General features: G+C 41.2%; 3 protein-coding genes across 4 annotated transcripts in view; all 3 read right to left on the bottom strand.

Moving 5' to 3' along the window:
- Nucleotides 1–4,167: 4,167 nt before the first annotated feature.
- On the bottom strand, nucleotides 4,168–14,912 carry mrpl3 (mitochondrial ribosomal protein L3). Its single transcript, XM_026156651.1, has 10 exons — nucleotides 14,656–14,912; nucleotides 11,050–11,231; nucleotides 10,864–10,955; nucleotides 9,813–9,911; nucleotides 7,868–7,967; nucleotides 7,716–7,776; nucleotides 7,358–7,469; nucleotides 7,163–7,240; nucleotides 6,957–7,034; nucleotides 4,168–4,394 (listed from the first exon to the last, which is right to left on the bottom strand). The coding sequence occupies exons 1-10, from the start codon at nucleotides 14,730–14,732 to the stop codon at nucleotides 4,245–4,247; spliced, it is 1,029 nt and encodes a 342-aa protein (XP_026012436.1). The 5' UTR covers nucleotides 14,733–14,912; the 3' UTR covers nucleotides 4,168–4,244.
- Nucleotides 11,240–13,491, bottom strand: LOC113014867 (uncharacterized). Its single transcript, XM_026156652.1, has 2 exons — nucleotides 12,933–13,491; nucleotides 11,240–12,657 (listed from the first exon to the last, which is right to left on the bottom strand). The coding sequence occupies exon 2, from the start codon at nucleotides 12,038–12,040 to the stop codon at nucleotides 11,438–11,440; it is 603 nt and encodes a 200-aa protein (XP_026012437.1). The 5' UTR covers nucleotides 12,041–12,657; nucleotides 12,933–13,491; the 3' UTR covers nucleotides 11,240–11,437.
- Nucleotides 14,913–16,283: 1,371 nt separating the features above from the next.
- The window catches only part of cpne4b (copine IVb), a 30,672-nt gene continuing 27,056 nt past the window's right edge, over nucleotides 16,284–19,899 (bottom strand). For both annotated transcript variants that reach the window (XM_026156321.1, XM_026156322.1), the window contains exon 16: nucleotides 16,284–17,251. In XM_026156321.1, coding sequence (XP_026012106.1) covers nucleotides 17,120–17,251 — 132 coding nt within the window. In that variant the 3' untranslated portion in view covers nucleotides 16,284–17,119. The remainder of the gene's footprint in view (nucleotides 17,252–19,899) is intronic.

The following is a 19,899-nucleotide window of genomic DNA, read 5'->3' as shown; positions in this document are numbered from 1 at the left end:
CATCTTCTTGTTCTGCGTTTATCTCAGTCCTTGAGACGCAGCAAGACATTTTGCCGTTTCAGAACTGTAGACGAGCTGTAAATGTAAATATTTATTTAATGAACACTAACAAAATCAGCATAAAGGAGAATCTAATTAATAATTAAATTCAAAGTTTTACTTTTATGTAACTGGTTTCTCAACTTAAACTTTCTTAGGATACTGCATTTTGAGTGGTCGAGCACACTGCTAAGGTTTTAACCGATGGCCCACAAAATGCTGAGGCTGTCGGCGTATTCCCTTTGCTACATGTTGACACAGAGTACCAAAATCTCTCTTCACTCTTCCCTTCTGTCTCCATCATTCCTCCATGAATCCTTAAAAAGAATTGAGGGAAACTAAGCAAGGAATGGTGAAAGGCAGTTATAACACTGCTTTGTGGGATCATAACTGCAACACACACACACACACACACACACACACGATCACATCTAAAAGCAGGATAGGAACACCTGTGAAGAGGGAAGGCGGGGATACAAAGGATGCACCCTGCTCTCACCCAGTGGTGCTGGAAGGAAGGAACCCAAATTTACCTACACGGGTGGGAATCATCACACACACACACCCCTGAGACCCAGGTGTGCACAACTGGGAGGGGCCCGCACCAGCAGGACCACCAGCAGAGCGGCTTAAAGGGATGTGCGGCGATAATTGTGCATGTGAAATTAATAGCAGGGTGCGTCTCTCTTTCCACATTTAGCCATCAATTCTTATTGGATCAAATTATAATTAACAACACATATACAAATATTTATATTTAGAAGTTCTGCACGACGCTGCCAAATGTAGGCTGAGCAACTGGTGCAGTTTTCTCTCAGTAAATGTGCCAAGGCGTCCATGATACATTGCTCAGATGATTTCCTCTGTAAAGTTCAAATGTCATTTAGATGCATGTATTTGCAGACTAGGATGGTAGCTAGACTATTAGAAAATGATTTTACTGCTCCGTTTCTGTTTAAAAGATTCATTTGTTTTATCCCTGACGCGAGAGCTTATATAAACACTTTTATAATTGCCTGCTGATACAAGCCGGTGTGAAATTGCATTAGCATTCTTTCTTTCCCCTCTTCACTTCTGTTTAGTGACTCTTCACTGCTGTCACTGTAGACTGCTGTAACTGGCTGTCTAACTGAGGCACTTAATGTGCTCAAGAGCCAGCTGTCCCTCAAATAACACACTCAATAATTCATATTGCGCGGCGCACGCCACCACACACATGCGCCTTTGTGCGTGCGTGTTGTTAAGATGCAGGTCAGACCCGGAGTTTGTGTGTAAACTCGGCAAGGAGGCAACAACATAAGTGCTGACCAGTCTAGGAGAGGGAATCTTTGCTCGCTAAGGAGGCATTAAAAGTGTGTGTTTGTGTGTGTGTTTGTGCAAAAGAGATAGTGATGGTCACTTTAGGTGTGTATACAAGGAGAGGCTGTGTGTGTATGTGCGTGTGCCCTCTTTACTAATGGAAATCAGATCTCTCATGTGTTGAGCCAGCAGAAGTAGAGCAGGAGATCCATCATGTCAGACCCGGGTCAAAGTAGCAGGCCAAACCTCTCACACACTCTCCAAGTAATTTCCCCGAAATGTTTAGATTCAGCCAAAACTCAGCTCTTTAATTAACTAATAGATTTGCATTTTGAGATCAGATTCAGGATTGTTACACAGGCAAGAAAACTGGTGAGCGTGGCTGGTCAGAGCACTTAAATATCTACATTTGCAAACTTGCGCTTTTCTCCCCAGCGATAGCTACACTCCTGTACGCTGTTTTAAGAGAGTCGTTGAATAATAAGTCTTGAATCGAGTCCAAATAAAGGCAAAAGTCCTGATTAGCAAAGTGGAATTGAGCACAATTTCTTCATTAGTCAAAGTTACATGCACGGTCAACGACTCTTTCAGAAACTATTCTGATTTGAATGAATTACTATTTTTGGTCCCAAGTGATTTTTGGTTATGCATGCCCTCTCAAAACCTAACAGTGCAACTTTCCCACAGTTTTCTGGGATGAATCAAACAAACTTGTAGAAATATCACTCGTGGAATTATTTCGCTGCAGCCCGAGGCCAATCGCATTATTTACTGACAAGTTTTCAGGGCTTGGCTGTCTTTTTTTCTGTCTTTTTTTAAGGTCACATTTTCTACTCATAAGCTAAGTCGTAGTTTAGCAGTAAATCTCAATAAATTCAGGTCCAAGTCATTTTTAAAGTGCTTTCTTGTGAGTGAGAATTCTTGAGAATGATCTATGAAAGAGAAAATACCCATCGAGTGGCAGATGCCCTCTTAATATCAGGAGTCAGAGGAGAATGGCCAGATTACCTCAAGCAGATTGGAACTAAAATAACCACTTGTTACAGCCAAAGTACGTCTCTGGATGCACAACACATCGACTTGAAGATGACAGGTTACGGCAGCAGAAGATCACACTGGGTGTCACTCCTGTCACCTTAGAACAAGAAACTGAACCTACAATACACACGGGCTCACCAGAACTTAACAGGAGACTGGAAAACCATTGTTTGGTCTGATGAGTCTCGATTTCTGCTGAAATGTTCAGATGTTAGGGTCAGAGCATGGATGAAAGCATGGATCCATCCCGCCTCGTACGACTGGTTCAGGCTGGAGTTGGTGTAATAGTGTGGATGTTATTTTTTTTGCAACACAGTCCGGGCATATTTATTGACTATTCAAAATACATAATCATATACTGGAGGTCTTTTTTAATACATAAATTCTAATATAGTTTTAATAGGGTTGCTGACTTATTGGACTGCTTACCATGTGAAAAACAGCCTGGTCTTGTTTCACAGGCAAAGCTCTGCATAAACAAGCAGTTTACAGTCCAGCACACCTCCTCAGGTGAAGGAAGAGTCTTGTGAAAGTCAGGGGAGACCGCGGCTTCCCAATCCTGGCCGGACTTCATAGTCTTCTCTTTCTGCTCTGCTGCTTTGACAGGCAAAGACCACCCCACCCTTTTTCTTTCCCTCCCCGCTCTGCTCTCCTCTTGTCCACCCCCACAAAAGCCAGATGATGTGCAGGCTCCACAGAGCAGGACTTTCAAACGATATCATTACCATTTCAAAGAACCTGCCGCTGTCTTACAGACCTACAAGCCGTGGTATGCTATAGCTATTGCCACAAACTGCGTCATCACTTTGTACTGTTTTATAGCTAAATGATGGCCAGCTCCTGCATGTTGCACATGTCAGACAGTGGGAGGGCAGTGCAGCGTTGCAATTAGGAAAAAGAAATCGATGCTGTGCGCATCCGCAATTGTTGCAGCGGATCCTGTGAAGCATCGCTGCTTCTTGTCAGTGTTTCAAACAAAAGCCTGTTTTGGTTTTTTTCTGCTGTTGTCAATTACATGGCAGATATGGAGCAGAGAAGGACTACAGGCCTCTGAAGATACACACTAAACAACAGTCAAACAGTTAGGAGGACATGATTTTCATCTGATAACTTGCTACCCACAAAAAGAGGCGTCCACACTGTGCCTAAGGAGCTCCGTTAACCCACAAACAGTCTGCCTCATTTAAATACTGCTGAACACAAACACACAAGCACAGGCTTAAGCACCCAGCAGTTCCTCCTGCAACATTAATGTCCTCATTTATCCTCTTATGCACAAATGTCAACCTTTGTTAGCCTTCATCCCTGCCTCTCCCTCTCTGCCACCTTTAGCTGCCCTCCACTCCTTCACTGGCTCATCCCCACCTAAAAAAAACAAAACAAAAATAAAACTCCTTTGTATTTGCTTCCCTGCTTTATACCCAATTCATTACTTCTCCCATACCAGCCTATTCCTTGCCTCCCGTCTGTATTCCCCTCACTGTTTCACACACTCATTTCCATCCCTCCCTCCTCCTCTGCATAGATATTGCACAGTTCTCCAGCAGGCCTGCCTCACTTCTCCCTTGTTTTTGTTTCATTGTCTTTTTTTCCTCCCCATTTCTCTTCCTCTCTCTACTTGGGGATCCTCTAGTGACATCATCACTCCTACAGTTACCATGGTTTCTGAGAGGAGAAAAAAACCAAGAGAGATGTAATAACTGTTTGGATCAGACAGACATTCTTTGTGCCAGCGCATCTCTCTCTCTCACACACACTCACACACACACACAAAGACAAGGCTGGAGAGAATACAAGGAAATACTCTTTTATTACAGGATCAAGGTACAGTTAGCAGGTTTGTGTGAAACAGTTGTGTGTGTGAGAGGTCAGGTCAGTGTTAACGATGGCTCTGTGTGAACGAACAAGTCTTCGTCGTACAGGTCTTCGTCCAGGTCACCGTCCTCTTCTGTGAAGTAGGTCGGAAAAGGAGGGTTGAGCAGGGTGGACCTTCTGCTCGGTAGCACAGTGTCTCTTACCTGGAACACATAGAAACACCGCTACTTAATTTTCTTAGTGACTAAAAACTTATTTATGAAGCAAAAATATAAATATATATAAAAAAGCAAAAGTCAGGCTACTGAAGATAACGTTACACGTGCAGTGAGGTGTTTTGTTTTGTGAGCGATCGAGCAGCTTTTTAGTGTGATGGACGAGCTGCACGACGGTATCTGATACGTGATTTAGAGTCTCTTATCTTCTCCTCCAGCCTCCTGAAACCGTGCAAAGACAGACTGGACAAATGCCTCGCGTGGGCTGTCTGCTCCTTGATCTTTAACTGAAACCAACATGGCAGCTTCTCCCGAAACTTTCAAAACTAGTCCCGTAAAATGAAAGCATTTGAGGAGAGTAATAAGCCATGTAGTTATCGAATGGGTCTCCATTCTAGATCAATAATCGCTAGTTTCAAAGTCTCTTCCTCGTTTTTAAAGATGGCCAGTTATTTTGTATCCTCCTGGTTTTTTTTACTTTATGCAAGTAAACACCACGCTACCAGAATGCACGAGCTTTCACAGATGATCATCGAAACATCAGTAACTCATACACAAACGCCATCATCTCAGCTCATGGCAGTGTCCTTCCATGCTTTTTTACTCTGAAAATATCGGGGCGAATGTATTACTAGCTTTAAATTCATTGTTGTTCCTCAGAACATAACTTTTCTCCCCTGGCTCTTCAACCTTTTTTTTTTTTAATTTCACCTAGACTGGAGCTAATACACCGCCGTACAAATTACCTCCTTTAGTCATTTATAATTGGCGGTCGGTCGTGTACTCTGCTTGAAAACAATTTGCTCCACGAGGAGCATTAAATAAATCACGCTTGGAATTATTTCTGACTGACTAGTTGTTCTATTTAGTGTTTACCATCAGTCTCACTGAACCCTGAAACACAGTGTGTATACAGATGTACGAATTGCAATCACAGACTTCGGCACCTGTGCCCATAAAAATCAAAAACTATGCCTTGATCTCCCCTTTAAGATCACGTCATTGTGCACCTTCACATCACTTCTAGTCGCATTCCAACTGCATCCATCCATCAAGAAACCCACTCTTCCTCCGTCACCTCTTCCATCTCATCTGGTGGTACAGTGAGTGATTTCCAAGCCAGCTGAGAAATAAAATCTCTCCAGTGTGTCCTGCGTTTGCCACAAAACTCCCTCCCTGTAGTACAAGCCCGAAATACCTCGTTTAGGAGGCATTCAGGAAGTATTCTAGTAAGATCCCTGAATCACCTCCACTGGCTCAATATCGGCTCTTCAAAGCAACCCTTTGAAGGAAACTTGTTTTTATCGCTTGTATTCGTGATCTCATTCTTTCTGTCACTAACTAGAGGTCACGGCGTTTGGTGAGAGTGGAGACACAGACTGACCGGTAAATCACAGCTTCACTTTTGAGCTCAGCTGTCTTCACCACCACAGACCAGCAGACATTTGCATCACAGCTGGCGATGCACCAAAACATTTGTCAGTCTCCTACTCCACATTCACCTGTGCATGGTTTTTACACACTGGATCTCCCTTAAGTGTGTTACATAAAAGTTTCACTTTAAAACTGTTTTGGTAAAAAGGACAATCATGGGGATCCAGATCTACAAAGTACAGTAGGTGGTGAGCACTGATTGTGCAGATGTGGACAAAAACTTTTCAATGCAATGTGAATGGGCAGATGTTGTCCTCACACACCCCAGCTTGGAAGTCTGCATTGATAGTCTGGCCGCAGATGAACTCATGCAGGTGGTCAGAACGGGATTTCCTCGGAGTGAACAGGAATGCTGAAATGCTCACAGCACTTTGCAGTTGCCAAAATTTAAAATTTCCTGCAGCCACAAAACCTTTTGACAGCACCTTTCCATCCCTCCACCCCCTACTCTCCTGACCCCAACATAGAAACCAGTGTCCTAAGTGATTAATCAAACAGTCAGCACTGAAACCAATAATAAAAATTATCATTAATTGCAGCCAGATTTAATTTAAATTAATAAACCATGACTGGTCCTCATGTACAAAGGGACATTAGGGCCCCTCTGAATGATTAAAAAAAAACAATGAACAAGCATTAATAACCTGCATGTGTGTCCTTTGGGGCTGTATAATCTATAATGAATCCAGGCGTGTGTTTGTGTTGCACACAGCTGAGCTGGGTGAAATGCAACACGCATTTGTATTCATTATCGCTTGTCTGCAAAACAAATAATAGCCTGCATCTATGTTTCAGCAATACACACACACACAAAGCACAACATGCTGAGTATGGAGATGGATGCTTTGGGTAATCCTAACATCGTTAAGGAGCATGCTCCCATTCCCCCACAACACACACACACACACACACACACACACACACACACACACACACACACACACACACACACACACAGCTGATCCAGCACTGCGTCGATGAAGACTGATCACACCGTCTTGCAGGTGTGACGGTGTTTTACAGGTGCAAGGTCACTTGTCTCTGTATGAACACTAAGCATGCTGGGGTTGACCTTCGACTTCACACTCCACTTTGACTGTGTATGATTATATTTACCTTCAGTAAGCAGTTCTTGTGCCCGGGGACAGAGCCGTTAACGTACAGCACATTGTACTTGGTATTGACCCTCCATATCTGGAAGCGGGATAGAGAAGAGGCAGATGAAAGAATATTGAGCTGAAATTGCAGGCAAGGACAACCAAGTTTAAAACTAAGGCTCTTTAAGTTTATGTGTGCGCGCGTGTGTGTGTGTGTGTGTGTACCTTCAGTCCATAAGCAGTGATGTAGCTGTTGCCCATTTGGCCGGGCATCTTCTTCCCTTTGAAAACTTTAGCTGGATCCTGGAAGCAGACGATGAATATCACACATGTTCATATTAATGGATTTTGGGGAACCAAATGTTCACGTTTGGCATGGATGAACATCGTAACAAGCGTGTGTGTGTGTGTTTGTCTAACCCCTCCTGGTCCAGAAGCTCCCGGTCTGCGATGAGTTTTGGTTTGGCCGTGGGTGGCTGGTTGACCTTTAAATCCCCATCTCTTCATTACACCTTGAAAACCCTTACCGATTCTACAAACAAACACGCACCACAAAGTTTATTTACACACGCTCAGATTTCCAGATTACTTTTATGTTGACATGTTTCTCCAGAAGGTAACAATATTTAAAAAAGGAAAGAAAAAAGGACAGACATGGAATTTCTTGTAAAGTCAAAAACTGAACTCTCTTCAAAACGTGACGCTGGGAAAGGGTAAGAAGCAGGAACAGGAGCCAAGCAGAGGAGCGCCAATGAGGAGCTGGCAGAACATAACTTACGATTTGCCCGTGACGTCCACATACTGGCCAGGACGGAAATGTGCTGCATACAGAGGAGTGCCTGAACATGCAACAAACAAGCCTGCATTACCAATCACGCACAAAAACCTAATAAGTGATCTTTCTTTGCAAAATTCAATGTCATTTCATACCTGGCTTGATGATGGCACTGTCGGAGACTTTAAAGGCAGTGACTTTCTGCTTTGGAGGCACTCCTGCGTTCCTGAATACCTCCATTTGTTTTTCAGACCTCTGTCAGGCATAGTGACGGAGTGCAAGAGAAAAATAAGAAGCAAGGAAATAAGGTGTTAAAAGAAGTAAATGCAGTAAGAAGCAGCTGGACTTTAGCGTTTTCAAATTAACCACGGGCCTGTTATGACTGTATGGGAGCCAAACACACTCGCACACAAAACGCACTCTAACAAGCGTACGCACACACACTTGGCACTGAGAGTCTTTGACATTTGCTTTCACTCGGCTCGCTCTCATCTTAGCGCCTCCAGTCACTCTAAACTCTCTCTCTCTCCCCCCTTCTGTTGACTGAAAATCCGTCTGCCAAAGCCTCTCACTCCAACAAACTCTGCTTCTGAATAAAGAGTGATGTGGCTGTGTGAAAAGGATTCAAAAACAACTTCACGCTGGACAAGTGAAATCCTGACACCGGCCCATTGAGCATGTACTGAGGCCCAGAAAAATAAATGACACCCTAATGTATTCGCACTTGTTCCTTTGTTTTTCATTTAAAAGAAGGAACATTTCGAGCATTTTAAAGCCAAAATCCTCCTTAAGAGGAGATTCTTTTTAAACCTGTTTTGTAGGAGGCAGTATATGTTTATCAGCCAGTGATGCTGTCTTGCTTTTCAATTAATCGTATTATTGACTTCTGAGAGCAGTCATGGGGCCTTAAAGTTTATTACACTAGTTGTTACCAGACATAATTGTCATTTAATTTAATTGTTAACAGTTTAATTGATGTTATGCAGCCATCTTCAACCACATGTAGCTGCAGCCCCGACATCATTGTTGAAAACTGTCTGATATAGAGTGAAGAGTGCAGTTATTTAGGAGGAACTCAAGTATAGCTGCTCCTCCACATCGAAAGGAGGCAGGTCCTATGGGGAGAAGGCCACACGGTAGACCCAGGACACACTGGAGTAACTAGGGGGCATTGGTGTTACCCCGGATAAGCTGGAAGATGTGGCTGGGGAGATGGAGGTCTGGGCTCTCTGTTTAGGTTGCTGCCACGGGATAAGCGGAAGAAATTATGGATGGAAGATTTTAACTTCGATTGAGATGGCTGTCATGAATCGTAAAACAATGCGTCATTTGTAATGCGTCATACTTTTCAGCGTTTCTTACCTTTAAACTAGTCTGTTAGTCTACATGTTTCCTTGTTTAGTCGACTAAGAAATGAATCACCATGAAAATCCCTGCTGTGTGTCCTCTTTATGCCATGATGGCAACACATCCGGAAGTGTCAACACACAGTCTAAAGCAAAGTTTAGCGTTCTCTCCCCAGCAGAACACTGCATAGTAATGAGGTGAGTGATGTCACTCATTTACACCCATCTTGTTTATTAATAATGTGTTTGATGGGTGCAAAATACAATCATTGATTGTTAACTGGAATTTCCATATGAAATTACCAATTCATTTCCATTTGGGGGGGAAGGAGATGACAAAGTTATGCATCCATAAAGCTGTCGCACTGATAAAATATAGCGAGAACTAACAAATACGCGTTAGGTCTGTACAGTATGGCTGAGCGATGTTTTCAACTCGTGAGTCAGCTGCATGTGGCACACATCGTTCAGTCGTGGACACTCAACACTTTGACTGGATAAAGTGTTTGGCAGCAGAGGCTGGTGTTGCAATTCAGTACAAACTCAACACTTTATCACCAGCTCAGGCCTCGTGTGAACACTCACCACAGCTTGACAGAATGAAAAAAATATGCTTTGTGAAAAGTACGAAACACTTAACATGAATTGCCGTTTTTAAAGGCCAGTGGCCACCTTTGCAGGATTGTTCTCCGAAAGCATAACCAGCGTGAAGCGCTGTCAAATGCACAAATTCAACCACACTTCTTCTACTTACGTGGAATGGGGACACATTTTTTCCTCCTACAATGAGAGCAGCAGAGTGTCCATCGTATTCTTCTTTGGACAGGTACTTTATTATGTGACAATCCTGCACCTGGAGAAAACAGATGCTGCATTATCAATCAGGTAGACAGCGCTGCCGCTGTACTTAATCTAATAAGAGCCAGGGCCACAGTCGTGATGAACGATGATAGAAATAGATGGTGGAAGAGTCTGGTGCAATATAATAATAACAATCAGCAAAGAGATAAATTCATCAAGATACATTACTGTAACAACAACTTTGCATCATTATGCACATTGTACAGTGTGTGCGATATCTGCACAACTGATGAAGGACATACACCACGTTAAAGTTTCATAACTTCTTTTAAAACCCACCATTTTAACCTGCCCTCCTGCTCTCGTTCCATTTGTTATGACGAGCCTTCAGCTTCAGTTCAGATAAAAACATGAACCCAAAAGCTAAAGTGGTGGGAGTAATTTCAATATTCAACTTGTCATCTTCTCTTTTTTTGTGTAGACCATTAACATTTCAGCTGAAGAGAAAATGACTAACTGTGACTGAAGTGAGTCAGCAGATGGGGATATGAGTTTCTTGATTGCCTTGAATCTCATATTAAAGAGAGGCGATGACAAAATTCAAATATCTGTCCAACTGTTACCACTGACATTTCACTGAAAGTAAAATGCAAGTCGTGATCAATAAAGAGCAAAATGAGCACAAGCAGCCAGTGGTCGCTTCAGTTTACTTTAATGACAGATAAATCGATGGGAATAAAACGTGGTCTGAATAAAGCAAACATTTAGTATCTGCTCCTCACATCTTGCTGTAAAAGAGGACGAGCTTAAATGTAACATCAAAGTCTGAAGGTGAGATTTTGAGTCCTAACTTTGCTATTCTTTCTCTCCACTATATTGAATAATCCAATTCATTAAGTTCACACATACATAATAAACATAAATGCCCGTTATCACTCCTGAACACCTGAAGACTATCTGCAGCTATTATGGATCAAAGCTAAGCCACAGCGGAAGTGTGATACCTGTAACATGGTGACTACATGTCTTTCGCCTGTTTTCGTCCAGACAGGCACCATCCCCAACTTCACAGCAACTAACCCGACTCTTCGGCTCCCTGGTGAGAGAACAGAGGAAAACGTGCTGAAGTTGCCAAGTGGATGGAAACGAGAACCATAACGAACACGGCTCTAACTAATGGTTGCACCCACCTTCTGTCCACTCATCACGAGGCCACGGCTCGTCTTTGAGTGGGTTGAGCTTTTCAGCCGTTTGCCGTCTGTATTCCTCTGCCATGCTCTTCCTCATGTACTCCTGGTTGTCCTCTGTTAGGTTTTCCTCAAACCATGTTGTGGTTTTCACTGTCCTGATACAACCAACCAGCAGGGCAGGACTGAAAGAGAAAACAAGCCATGTAACGCCCACAGTTAGAACAACAATGGTCAGACACACTTGCTTCCTAACAACATTACCACAGCCAAATATTTTAAAATAGCAAGAAAATAATCATTTTAATACTGTTATGTTGGTGTATGCTCATATTAAGCAGTAACTGTATTAAGCTTTAAATGACAAGATCTACAAGTAATCCTCTTCCTTCTAGCGTTTGTCCCGCATGGCAGGGTCCGCTTTGCGGCAAATCCGTCTCCATTTGGCACGACCGAGGGCGTCTTCCTTTATTCTATCCATCCACCAGTTCTTCGGCCTGCCACGGGGTCGCTGGCCACCGGGCTCAAGCCTCATTGCAGTTTTTGCCACTGAGCTGTCGCCTGAGCGTAATACGTGTCCGTACCACCGTAGCTGTGCCTTGTGCATTTTCTCCGTGATTGGTGCGATGCCGAGCCGCTTTCTGACGTCTTCATTCATGACTTGGTCCCAATGCGCGAGGCCTTGACACCATCCATACAGGGCAACTGGGCAGACTACAGTCTTGTAAATCTTCACCTTGAGATGGTCTGGCATTCGACGGTTGCATAGCACATCCGTCGCTTGACGCCACTTCATCCATGCGGCATTGACCCCAGCTTGCACGTCTGGAAGAATATCCCCGTCGCCACTGATCATCGATCCCAAGTACTTGAATCGGTCGGCCTTCTTCAGGTCTTCCCCGTCGATGTTAATGGTGCCATCAGTTTGGGGACAAGCTTCCATGTACTTGATCTTCTTGACGTTGAGTCTCAAACCATGATCGGCCAGGTGCATCTCATGGTTTGAGACTCAACATCCATGAGTCTCAAACCATGAGACGCGACAAGATATACAAGTAATCCCTGTAAGGAAAAAAGACCCTCAGGCTTCAGATTGCCCTAAACACTCAATTTTCCCCACACTTGGCCCTGTACGATTTCAGCAATAGCACATATCCCTAATAAAGTAATCTCAGGCAATCAGCACTAACTCTGAGCATAAACGTCCCACCCTATGCCACTGAAAAATCATTTTAAGTTTCAGTTTAATTTCTGAATCACTATCTCAAAATTTCAACTTGATAACTCAAGATTTCAAGTTATTTCCTCAGAGGTTTGCATTAATAAGCTGAAATTTTTTGGAAAACCCCAAACTCTGACTTATGAATGCTAAAAAAAAAATAAAAAACTTTTAGTGGCAGAAAAAAAATGTCCACCTGTCTTCTGCTCAGACTTTCTGTTTATGAGCTGCAGCCAACAAGAAGAAAGCTGGTTTAAGGAAAAAAGACCTAAATGACTTGCTTCTGACAATGGATGAACTGGGACAGCACCAAAGCCCAGTACATACAAAACAATGATTCATTCAAAGCTTCTCTGATAGAAATAGGTCCACAATAGATCCACATTAATGCACTGAATCATTAATACTAAATCCCCATTTGCACTATTTGCCTATTTTGCACCACTATGCCTTCTTACTTGAATATTGTATATTGTATATTGCATAGCTTTTTTTTTTGTTATACGTAAAACTGTATTGTATTTATTTAAATTTATTTAAATTTTTACTTTTTAATTATTTTATTTGCATTTTTCTAATCACTAGGGTTTGAGAGTAACGCAATTTCTATTCTGTGTATGTCCTGTACATGTGGCAGAATTGACAAATAAAGTTGACTTGACTTGACTTGAAAATCCTTAAAGCACCACTGGATAATCTACACTGAAATTTGCCTCACTGCTTCAGATCTCAAACTACTCATCAATTTTAGTTTACTTAGCTAAAAAAACACAACAAAAAACACTCATCAGTCTGCTGCTGCAGTGAGTCGGGTCATTGCAGTGTCCTTGCTGATGCATTAACAAACAGGTCCGGACATTTACATAGACAGTTTGAGAATATCAAGTGTCACATGGGACTGAGTGAAGCCTGGTGGCTTGTTGTTAGTTCAAAGTATTCTTGCCTGCCTGCAGAGGGACATCAATATTCCTGATCTGCAGTGTTACAGGTTAATGTGCAACTGTAATGATGAAATCTGTCTCTAACAGTCATAAAAGACTTTTGTTCCCAAATTCAGCAATCACATAACATAGCTATTAATCAAAAAAGGTATATTTTTACAGAAGGTCTTCTTGAAACCTGCACTTTCATAGGAAAAAAGGACAAAAGCAAAATGAAGAGGCTTATAGCATCATACAGAATAAAGGAAATGTTGATATTTCCTTAAACTTTGCTTTTTGGTATTAAATATAATATTTCAAACAAAGGTTGGTATCAGACATCTTTGTTAACCACTGCTAAATAACCAGACTCTTGATATTTATCTATAAATAAGATTACTTTATTCCTCTGGCACATAAGGAGGAACGAATACCAAGATATCACAAAAAAACAAAAACAAACAAACAAACAGTACAATAGCTGTATTACCTAGAAATTCCCTGCTCTGTAAAGTAGGCAGGTGTCTCTATTGACATGTTTCTGTTTATTGGGGTTTAATTTCAGGTGATGGCAGTTATGGCAGTTGTGGCAGAGGTGGTGAGGAGGTCCTTAAGTATGGATGTCATACATATTCTACGTTGTGTGTGTGTGTGTGTGTGTGTGTGTGTGTGTGTGTGTGTGTGTTAGAAAAAATCGCTGTCTGAATGCTTGTGTGACTGGGTGAATATTATTTGTAATATGAAACGCATTGAGTGCTCAACATGAGCAAAAAGGCGCTACAGGAGCATCACAAAAGTAAAATACTGAGGATATTAATACTTTAACTTCATACAGAGAGTGAATTTAGTGTTTTTACAACTACAAAACTAACATTTTAACTACTGATTTTATCTATTGTTCTGATTTTATCTGTTTTGATTTTATATACTGTTTTGTTTGTTTGTTTGTTTGTTTGTTAATTAGTTTGTTTGTTAGCTTGTTTTAATCAATTTTAAATCATGCTTTTTATTTGTTTTTGTTTCTAATGTCTCCGTAAAACACTTTGAATCACCTTGTTGCTGAATTGTGCTATACAAATAAACTTGCCTTGCCTTACAATGTTGATGAATATGTTACTGTACTGGCTGGGACTGTGGAGTAATTTTATGCTCTCTATAACAACCGCTCATTATCAAGCATGTCATGTAGAGCATTAAAGATGGGAAAAGACTACTTTATAAACCATTAAGTGAAAGTCAAACAGTATGTTAGATCAAACGGGGGAATCTCAGAAACGACAGGAGATGATAAATCTCATTCCTCTACTAGGAACAGAGGCGGTTTATTACGTTACTATTTTAAAGAGACAAACTCGAGATATTAAGCTTAAAGCTTATGAAATTGCAAAATTAAACAGCAATGTCACCCTGTGGTGTCCAAGCTTCAAACTGCAGCTTATGTTAGCATGGCTAGCCCGTTAGCATCCTTACCGTTCTGCTGTTGCACGAGGAGGGATGACACGAGTACCCCGCAGAAGAAAAAGAAACCGGCAGGTCGACGCGGCCATTGCGCTCTCTAAACTACACACTTATACATATAAAATTAAACCTACAGAAGGATGACAAGCCTTCACTGAGGACTCTCATACACGCCTTAGTTTTCTGTGTAAATGTCACCCTGCATACTTCCGGTGCTCAATCATAACAGCTCCGTAGAACCGGTGCTCAGGGCAAAGGTTCCGCTCATGGCAGCCATCCTAACGGGATAACACAATAAACAGGGGCGTATCCAGATTAATTGTTATTTATTTATTTTATTTGGGTGGCAAGTGGAAAAAACAAGTATTCAGGCTTCAAGTAAAATTAAAAGTTATGTTAAAGTAGCTAAAGTAACCATACAGTGGCATTTATATACTGTATTTATTATTGGATCATAATTATTTATCCTTGACTAACTGTCCAGAGTGTAGCCCGCCTCTCGCAGTCTGACAGCTGAGATAGGCTTGAAGTTGATAGTCATGAAACCAAAACCAAACCAATGTGTGATATAGATGAGGACTATGAAGGAAATGAATGGATGGATAATTACTGATTCACTGATATGTGGATATCTCTTTAATATCCCACCTGTTGAAGAATGAACATGAACACAGGACAAAATAATAATAATAAAGATAATTTTTTTTTAAATGCTAAATTTCACTTTCACCTTACATAGTTGTTCAGTTATGCTAGCAGGTTTTGTCTAGTTTTCATTTAAATGTTGATGTTCAGTGAAGTGCAAAAATATCAAATAATAATAATAATAATAATAATAATAATAATATAATAATAATAATTATTATTATTATTATAATTATTATTAGTAGTAGTAGTAGTAGTAGCAGTATTGCTACTTGTTATAATTCAGGTCAGCTAAAGTACTAGACTAGACATTTTTAAGTGGTTACTTTCAGAAGCCAATACCACAGTTGTTGTTGATTGTCCATGGCTGCAGACTCCCTGGTTAAGAGCGGAGCTGAACCGCTGCTGTTTGTCATTCCCGTGCTGTCTTTTCCAGATTTCCTGTCTTACTTCACTGGAAGTCTAACAGACAGGCAAAATGCCAAGGAAAAAAGAAGTTTTTATGTGACTCCTATGCTGTGAAGCTGATATTTCTGGTCTCTTCTGATGGGGCTTATCTATGATAGGGAAAGAGATATTAAAGGTTCATGAGCTGAATACAGATCTGACTACCAGAGCCCGAGGCACGCTTGGAGTGTCCTCTTAGGACAGCCCAACTTTGGCTCGCATTAATTAAACTGTATGGAGATTAGTGAAATAATTTATTCTAGCATTTTAATGTCTGTCTAGGAACGAGTGAAGGAAAGGCAGGCATGTCAGTGTAGGTGTCTGTGGGCTGATGGTTTTTAGCAGTGTGTGAAAAGTGTGTGGCATTTGGAGCTGTTGTGGAGTACGAGCTAATTTAATAACACGGCTGGCCATGTGGATTTTATTATAAATCCAGATCTTTGGCAGGGGTTATCAGAACTGTTACATAGTATTTGACATTTACACAATATGTTCTTGTTTTTTGTCACTATAAGGAAGACATCCCGTCATAAAAGATCACACTAAAATGAGAAAACCAAAGGGTCTTTATTATAATCAACATGCAGAATACAGAAGAAAAAAACATTTTCAGCTCACAGATGAGTATCTACCACACAAGCGTTTCTATCCTCCCAAAACTCTTTACAATGTAAGAAGGTTATTAAGAAATTATTACAATTATTCAGTTGTTCATTCCATTTAGCAAAATGTCAAACAAATCTGTAGAAAAGAACCCCAAACACCAAAGACAACCCCAAATCTCACACAAATGACAAGATACTTTATTTCATAACTAGCAAGCAACTACTAGAAAAGGGGAATTAACAGGAGCTGAATAATGCATGCATTTATGCAGTACACAAACAGAAATGCTATCAATCCTATAAATAACATTTGCAATGCTAATTCTAAGCATTTCGGGTTATGCATCTCACATATTAGGTTCTATGCTGACAGATAGTTTGGTCTATGCACTTGCTAGTTATCTAAATAAGGTAAGAGTGTCATTCTTTCCCCCAGTGAGCTAAGGTCTGCATATGCATGCTGTTTCAGAAGACTGTTCTTATTTCTATAAATACCTTTTTTAATGTACAGTAGATAATACAGCAGTTAATTTCCCAGGTGATGCCACTGTGGCCAAACATGCAATAGTCACCAATAGAGTAGTTCAATTTGTATCACCAGAACGAGCTAATTCTCTGAGCTAGTCTACTGTATGTAGTATTGTTTTGTGTACATGTTTGTTTGCGTATGTGTGTGCTTGTGCTTTTGGACATGTATACGTTTTATACAGTACTTAAATGTAGATATAGGATTCATACATGTATATGTAATTGTATGTATGTGTGCACTCAGTCCATTGTCAGGGGCTGAAGGTTCTTGTGGACTCATAATCTGACATGCACTTGGGTTTAATTCCTTTCGCGTTGTAGTAATCTACCACCTGGTTAGGGACTTCTGCCAAAACACTCTTAGCGAGGGCAGCAGGGGAGGCCTGGAAAAACAAACAGAGACACAAGAGGAGACAGGTCACTAATACACCAGTAACACCACGCATGCCTGAGTCGAGGATGCTGCTGAGTTTGATGCTGACAAAGGTTTAGACCAGTGAGACTGATGTGACCAGACGAGCTCATCTGAAAACCTCAAAACATCCCTTCTCACCTTTATGTTCCGTTACACCCTGGCCTGGTTTATATTTTCTGCATCCATGCTGTAAAACGCCTAAGAGGCAAGTACATCACATCCTGTACAAAAGCACTCAGTAGGCTGCAACAATAAGCAACTATTTGCATTAGACCTTGCTAAGTACACCAGTGGAAAACAGTCCAGTTGTTCCAATGTTGTGATTTAATTACTTCTTTTTAAAATTTGGGTCGGCTGACAAAAGTCTGTGGCAACTTCCTGAGAAGCACTTTAAAAATATGAGTGGAAATACATTTTCAAACAAAGCCAAATTCACTTACTTGACATTATTAAATTAATGTGAGCTGTGAAGATGCCTGCTGTAAAAGTCATAAAAGTCAAACCGTGACTGTCATCATCTTATTTTCTCCAAATTCAAAGTGGGGATTAGATGGTTATACGAAGGGATTTGGTGAGTAGTTCACGACATGTCAGCTACTGACAGCGCTTTTAAATCTCTATTTGACCTTTTTACTTACTGCTCAACATATACACTCTTAATTCCACTTCATTAGGTACATTGTGCTAGTACTGGGTTGAAACCCCATTTTTCCTTCAGAATTGTCTTAATTCTCAATGGCGTGGCCTCAACAAGGTGCTGAAAACATTCTTCAGACATTTTGGTCTGTATTGACATGAAACAGTTACTGCAGATTTGTGGGTTATACATCCATGATACAAATATCCTGTTGCACCACATGCCAAAGGTGCTCTACTGGAGACCAGGCAGGCTTCGGTATTTAAATGGTGCACAGTCGGTATTATGCATTTAATGTCAAGGAAAATAAGACGCTTTGTAAACCGTGTGGAGCAACTTTCACAGCAACAGCATGACAAACTTTTACACTTTATATTTTAGTCAACTGAATCCACTTTAGAGTTAGTCTACAATAACCATATGATATTTAGTTGACTAAAACTAGACTAAGACTATAAGAAAAATAGACTAAATTATGACTCAAACTAAATAGCTTAATACTCAAAAGAATATGAATAAAACTAAATCAAAATGAACACCGTTCTTCTGCAGATCTGTTCTGTAACAAGTGCTTATTTAAGTTACGTTCATCTCGGCTCGAAGCATTGTGGCCGTTCTGAATATTTTCTCTTTTTCAGACTATTCTCTGTAAACCCTAGAGATCGCTGTGCAAGTAAACCCCAGAAGATGAGCAGTTTCCAAAATACTCAGACCAGCCTGTCTGGCACCAACAACCTTGCCAGGTTCAAAGTCACCTTTTTTCCCCACATTCTGATGCTCAGTTTGAACTTCAGCAAGCTGTCTTGACCATGTTTACATGCGTAAATGCATTGGGTTGCTGCTATGTGATTGGCCGATTAGATATTCGTGTTAACCAACAGTTACATGGTTGTGTCTAATTAAGTGAATCCCTAAATTAAAAAGATTAAGAAGATGCTTAATAAAGAATGACAAGAATAGATAGTTGACTAAGTCTTTTAAAAATGTGTAAAATATACAATAGTCGTGTATATTACTGAAGAAAGAATGAAAAGAAATCCTTATCCTTTCCTCCAGCACATGTATTAACACACATTGTTACACACGGGCACACACACATACTGCCACAGCACTCACACTTCAGAATCCTCAAAGTCAGAGAGTCTGTCGTACTCCGTCTCACATAATTCCCCGAGACAATGCATCATCAAAGTGCTCCCACCCCAACCTCCTCACCCTTCCTCCTCCTCCTCCTCTCATTTCCACCCTGCCTCATGCTTTCTCCTCTCTGCTCCTATCTACCTGTTATCCCCCACTCTGCCTGTCACCCAGCAGCTCCGTCCTGCTAATCCCCTCTGAAAAGAAACGACAGAGCAGAAAATCACCTCTCCACCTCTGTCACACACTCCCTCGCTCCCTTTTGTCTTTAGCTCCGGTCTCCTGCTGACCTCCTTCCAACACCAGCACCACCACCCATGGGCTGTCTCACATCCTCCACCCATCATCACCCTTCCTTCTCCTCTCAGTATGTCTCTGTCTGTCTTCATACGCGTCCATGCGGCATGTTCCTACTCCTTCCTCCCTTTCTATTACTGCGTAATTGTTTAATTTCCTGACTTGTCATAGATCAAGCTCACCATAACGAACCCAGCCAAACACATCTGGTCAAAGGCAGGCAAAATTAATGCCAAGACAGAGACACACACAAACACGCACATAAAAACACACAGAGAGGGCCGATAGCCAATAGTTGATGAATTCTGACGAGCAAACCGAGCACGTTACGCCCACACAGTCACACTTTCAACCCCCTGAATACTGTAATCATATCCCCCACACACAAGACAGAAATTCAGAGTACAAATAAAATCCCAACACCTAACACTGAAATTGGTGTTCACAAATATATACACAACATTTGTGTTCTTCTGATTGTGTTTTTGTTTTGTTTAGTCTTAAATTACATTTTATTATTGTGCGATTTTGTTACTTGTCGTACT

Source organism: Astatotilapia calliptera, chromosome 22, assembly GCF_900246225.1.
Source record: "Astatotilapia calliptera chromosome 22, fAstCal1.2, whole genome shotgun sequence".
NCBI lineage: Eukaryota > Metazoa > Chordata > Actinopteri > Cichliformes > Cichlidae > Astatotilapia > Astatotilapia calliptera.
This window is presented reverse-complemented; position numbering and strand designations above follow the sequence as displayed.